Source organism: Perognathus longimembris, chromosome 9, assembly GCF_023159225.1.
Source record: "Perognathus longimembris pacificus isolate PPM17 chromosome 9, ASM2315922v1, whole genome shotgun sequence".
NCBI classification, from domain to species: Eukaryota; Metazoa; Chordata; class Mammalia; order Rodentia; family Heteromyidae; genus Perognathus; species Perognathus longimembris.
Window position 1 is genome coordinate 42,775,205 of NC_063169.1, and position 5,919 is coordinate 42,781,123.

The 5,919-nt window shown below is 37.2% G+C and overlaps 1 protein-coding gene across 1 annotated transcript; it reads right to left on the reverse strand.

Annotated features, from left to right (window-relative positions):
- Positions 1-4,880: 4,880 nt before the first annotated feature.
- On the reverse strand, positions 4,881-5,234 carry LOC125357704 (60S ribosomal protein L39-like). Its single transcript, XM_048354643.1, has one exon. The coding sequence runs from the start codon at positions 5,166-5,168 to the stop codon at positions 5,013-5,015; it is 156 nt and encodes a 51-aa protein (XP_048210600.1). The 5' UTR covers positions 5,169-5,234; the 3' UTR covers positions 4,881-5,012.
- Between the last annotated feature and the right edge of the window lie 685 nt (positions 5,235-5,919).

A 5,919-nucleotide genomic window follows, 5' to 3' on the forward strand; every position in this document is an offset into this window, starting at 1 on the left:
GATGAGAGTAAGAAAAATTGTGGTGAAGAGATCAAATGAAAAGGAGAAAATAGCATATTAACTAATTTTAGAAAATTAGCTAATTTTCTATATTTACTAATGACATCTTGAAAAATATTCCTAAGGGGAAGACTTGAAATTACGGATGGTCAGAAAAACTCACTAAATGCAGGAACATACTTTTAACTAAAAAATAGGTATCTTATGCTTTCTTTATGCAACGTTGAGAAAAGCTAGCACATTATTGCAGCCCTCCTCAGAATAGCTATGTGAGATAGAGCTGTATATGTCTCTAATAAAAAAGAAAACCCTGAAGTGTCTTAATGTTCATTTTTATAAACTGCTTGTGAGCCAGTATCCTAAAATCCTCTTATTTGCTCTCTACTCCTCATAAATTTCAAGACTCCATTTATGAAGTTAGGAGAATAGGTAAGAAGAGCAAACTCAGGAATGGATTCCAAAGATACCTGGCATGATCTCTGAATCTGCTGCCCACACAAGTAATTATACAGAGCTGTGCTGGGAGAGCATTTCTTTCCCAGGTAAATAGGTTTGATCCTGCAAGTTTTCTCAGACACAAATTTACATAATGTTCTCATTCTCTTTCCCTCCTTGTCTCTCTTCACTTGTATATTTGGTTTTAACAGGGTGTTATTACTTGCTGGTGTTGGACCAAAGTTAGATCAACTTAGTATGAGAAAATACTTTCAGCATTACAATCATGGAATAGTCTTTTAAAATGCTGACTCAAATAGGCTGATCAACTCTAAAAGCAGAGTTAATTAAGATTTAACAAATTTGTTAAACTCCTATAATTTTTTTAAGTGTGTCTCAACAATAACTGTTTCTTGGTTGTGCCCACTGAGTCTTCTGGACACACTGTGAACTGAATGTAAACCAGAGTACAACATCCCATAAGAGCAGGAGGTGACACAGGTTACCAAAAGAGAGAAGATACCAGCTGTATGCTTTCCTTTCTCTATAGAGCTCCCACCCACTGAGAAATGTCAGTGTCTTGGCTTCTCACAGTGCATTCACCCTTCTTTGCCTTGAATTCTAGAATGCCATGTTTACTGAAAGTTTGCAGAAGTACAGGAAAATATGAAGTGAGAGAAGCATATTTCAAACAATGCCTACCACAGCTTCTTTACTTTCCACAAAATGACTGAGTCCCCAGAAGAACCTCCCCCAACATCCTTTCCTCCTAATCTTGACTGACTTAAAGGCACAACTTCTGGTCTTAGAGAAAGAGGTTTCTCTCCCCATGGGGGCCAATATATCTACCATGCTCATGATGTCCTCCTTTCTTAAGTTTATGGGAGGCAGTACCTTCAACCCTCTTCTCTTCGCCTCGGCCTTTACTCTTAAGAGTCTAGTACTCTTAAGACAATTCAAATCTTGACCCTGCACTGCCCGTCATTCACTGCTCTGAGCTTCTCCAATCCTTCTCCTAAAGACATCTTCACAGTATTGAGTGAATCCTTCTCTTCTATTCCATTCACTCCTCAGTATATTGCCATGTAGCCTCTTCCCACACCCCATTCTCTCCCACCATTACATTTTCGTGGTATGTGTCATGCTCTGCTCAGAGTCATCAGGGACTTCTTGTTTGTTCTTATTTGAAATTTCAGTTTACCTTCAGATTAGTCCCCCACTCCCCCACCAAGCATGGTTTATGTGAGACAGATCATTTTGGCTTAAAGTTTTAACTGTTGTCTCTCTCTGTGTGCTTCAATATATTTTTTCACTATAGACTGTTCCTAATGGAAAAAAAAAGCACACTAACACTTTAGATTAATATCTATACCTGAAATTTAGTGACTGTCTTTTATCCCTCTATCTTCTACATTGAATTATCCTTCTTTCCCAGCTCTTTTTCATATGATCCCTTTGTCTTACTTAACTAATGTGCTTGATATACCTTTGCTTTCTGTAGATTTGCTTTGAATATCCATAGATCCTATTGTCACTATCTCCTCATCTTTTGCTTTGATTAGTCATGGCAGCTTCTTAGGTTGTCTCCCTGTCTCAGATTTTTCATTCCTCAAATCAGAACGGACAGTTTTCCAAATGGAATACCAAAACTCCATTCAAATTATTACATGAACCTACATGAGTAAGACCAGCACCTGGACTCTATACATTTTCAGCCCTACTCGTAAACTCAGTTGGTTATTGGCGTTCCTTTCCATCCATGCATCATCTTTTTCTTGCCTTCATTACCTTTTTTCCCCTATTGTTTCTGCAGACTTGACTTTGTCTCCTCATATCTTCACTAAATTTTTCCTCATCATCAAGGTATCTCCTTCTTCACAATGTCTCAAATTAGAGCCTTGAGCTTGAATTTCTGCCACATATACTTACAAGAAAGACAGCTATTCAAACACAAAAAGGTTGATGTGAGAGCAGAGGCTGAGACAGCAGAGATGCAGCAACTAGACAGAAAATGTGGGCAGACACCAAAAGGAATAGATTTTTCTCTTAGAACACTGGAGGAATTGTAGTCTTGCTCCAATCTTGATTTTGGAATTCTGACCTCCCAAGTTCATCAGAGAAAATTTATCTGTTGTTCTAAGCCACCAAGGTTGTGGGAATGTTTATAGTAGACAAAGGAAATTAGTATAATGGGCAAGATATGATGACCTATTCTAGACTGATTTGCCTTTTTTTTTTTTTTAAAGATCTCAAATCTGGAGACTTGAAGCCTCATAATTAAAAAGACTACTACTTTTGTCCTTAAATAGAAGCAATAATACATAGTGGTACTGAATACTTGGTCTTAGCAGATGATAAGGTTGCAGCTTTCAAACCTGTATGTTTTTATACGAGGTTCTGGAGTGCAGCCAAATGATAAAGGGCAAATTAAGGGCATTGCATTTTCTTCCAAGACAAATGTTCTAAACACCCTCTAGGTATTCATTGTGGGTGTGTATATGAGGTACACAGAACAGTGAAACTAGGAAACAAAAGAAAAGAGAGCTTAATTTTTAAATCATATCTATAACTTAGATAGTGGCTACTCCCACATGGGATTAAGTAGAAATGAAGTCACATGAAACATAGTGAATTTTTGAGGACCATTATACCATCTACTGGCTAAATACAAAGAAATTATTATGGTTCTCAATCAGATAATTTTGTAAGCCAAACTGCAAAATCAAGGGAGTCATCAAACATATGTCCAATGTGCTATGGAGAACAATAGATTACAAAAGAATCTCTCAAGAATTAAGGCCATGTGCCAAGGAAGACAATGAACTAGACTGAGAGAATTAGGAACGGTTCAACTATCTCTATAGGGAGCTTACCCCGAGACAAGGAATCATTGCATTTCACACCCAAAAGTTTTTGATAATCACTATGTTCAGTGTTCTCATTTTTTTCCACCATTTAAAAATAGAGATTTTTTGGTAACACTTATTCTAATCTTATTCCACCTTTGTAAACAGATTGCATGTATTGGGGAGAGGGAGACAGACATATTTATCTGTCTTTTTTGTAGGTTGGCAGATGCTAAATGGGACCTGGAAGTTGTCAATGTGTTATCTATATGACAACAGTTACCACACACATTTGGGTAAACAGAATTATGGATGATTATGGAAAAGGTGATTTGTTATTCTTTTCTTATCAACAGCAATGGAATTTGACCTTTCTCATGCCCATCTAAAATGGAGTGTATTTTCTAGGCTCCTTTGAAGCTGTTTACATTTTTATGACTTGATTCTGCTTTCCAGGGCAAAAGCAGTATGCATACTACCAGATTTTTTTCCATTAAGGACTTGTTTTTCCCTTTATGCCCTTTCTCTCTTCTAGTTATGGCAAGGATCTTGGGGGCACTGACTGACAAAGTGGATGCTGTATGTCAAGAAGTATAGAGCAATGAACTACATAGTGATAGCCTCTGTCCTTGGTGTGTTTGGAGCCAACATTCAAGCCAAGTGACTTTTTGGAATGCTCTATGTATTCTAGCATTTAACTGGTATTGTAACTGATATAAACTAAGTAAGAGAAGTTGCCCAGATGAGTCACATAATTATTTGATTTTATATTATTAAAATACATGTTCACTTAAAGAGGTCTGTGTCTTTTACTTTCTTGAAAATAGTTCCAAAGTTTCTCCGGACTGTAGAAAAAAACTGCATGTACATAGTAGTTGTTGTTTTTTCTTTTCTCATACTTACTTTAGTTAAGGAGTGGGATGGCATGAACACAACAAAAGACCTGATGAAAATAAGATAACTAATTTCCACTTTTTTTGGAAATATGTTTGTTATGTATCACTTGAATTGAAATGGCAGATGTTTATGTCATTATATATTTTAGTAAATATTCATTGATAGTGTATACAATCACCAAGAGTTTAATTGCAAGTGAGAATAAGAATGATGAAAAGCAAACTACATTTGAGAAATCTAGAGCATGGATGGTAGTAGCTAAGTGGAGACTATAGAAGGCCTCAGATTTTCTTGGCCATGGAAATACAGAAAATTCTAAAGACCAATTTATTTGAGTAACATTGCTGTATTGCAAAAAAATCAGTTGTGTCTCTTTTTATTTTTGTCCTCTAGTTCTCTGGCCTGAGAGAATATGTTGAATTACCTGGATGAGTTCTATTTTTTTTTTCAAATGTAAGGTTTCACATATTTATTACTGTGCCCATTCTTTTTTTTTTTTTTTTTTTTTTTGGCCAGTCCTGGGCCTTGGACTCAGGGCCTGAGCACTGTCCCTGGCTTCTTCCCGCTCAAGGCTAGCACTCTGCCACTTGAGCCACAGCGCCGCTTCTGGCCGTTTTCTGTATATGTGGTGCTGGGGAATCGAACCTAGGGCCTCGTGTATCCGAGGCAGGCACTCTTGCCACTAGGCTATATCCCCAGCCCACTGTGCCCATTCTTAAAGTAACCAAAGAAAAATCAGTTTAAAATGCCCAACTGTCAGTCCAGGCAGTATTGACATTCCGGCTTGATTGGTTCATAGAAGAGCATAAATATGTGGGCATCTGGTGCAATTCCTTACAGACCCAGCTTGGTTCTCCTCCAGTATCTTCTCTTGGAGTTGTACCTGATTTTGTTACCAGTTTTCATCCGAATCCACTGGGGAATGGGGCGATTTTGCTTTTGTTTCTTTGCCAGAAACCGCTTGATTCTAAAAGTCTTGTGAGAAGACATGATTAGGAGCACAGATAGGCGCAGTTACCACGATGGCGAACAAAAGCTGAAGAGCTGGTTGAGTTCTATTTTGACTCTGTGTGTGTGTGTGTGTGTGTGTGTGTGTGTGTGTGTGTGCATATATATGTATTCATATATATACACGTATATATTTGCAAGAGAAATGGGAGATCTGAGCACAGAGTAGTTGAGAGGAAGGCAGATTGCTGAGATGCAGCAACAAGACAAAAAATGGCAGCCATCAGAGTTTGGAATAGATAAGGAATAGAATTTTCTCCTATACTTCTGGAGGAAGCATAGCTCTACTCACATCTTGATTTTGTAATTCTGGCCTCCTGTACTATTAGAGAATAAATTTATATTGTTTTAAGTCACTAAGGTTGTAGAACTTTTTATAATGCTACATATACTATATGTAGTATTTTTATAGTACATAAGAAATGAACACGTTGGCCAAGTTGTACCTGCATAGTATACATAGATTTGTCTTCTTTTTTTTTTTTCCAAAGGTCTTAGAGTTTTATTGACAGGCAACTGATTGGAGCATGAATGTCACAGTTGTTTTCGATTGTGTAATTGGTCACATTCTTTTTTTTTTATTTATTGTCAAAGTGATGATATTTATCTTCTTTTGAGAGAAATGAAGTGTGTGTGTGTGCAGTCCTACTGACTTTGCCTTTTTGTTTTTTAATCAGACAGGGTGATGTCATGGCAACCTTTTCTTCATGCCTCATTTCCTTCACTTTATGAC

Bases quoted from the DNA above. Each gene is read 5' to 3' on its own strand.
- LOC125357704 (XM_048354643.1), bottom strand. From the start codon at position 5,168: ATGTCTTCTCACAAGACTTTTAGAATCAAGCGGTTTCTGGCAAAGAAA.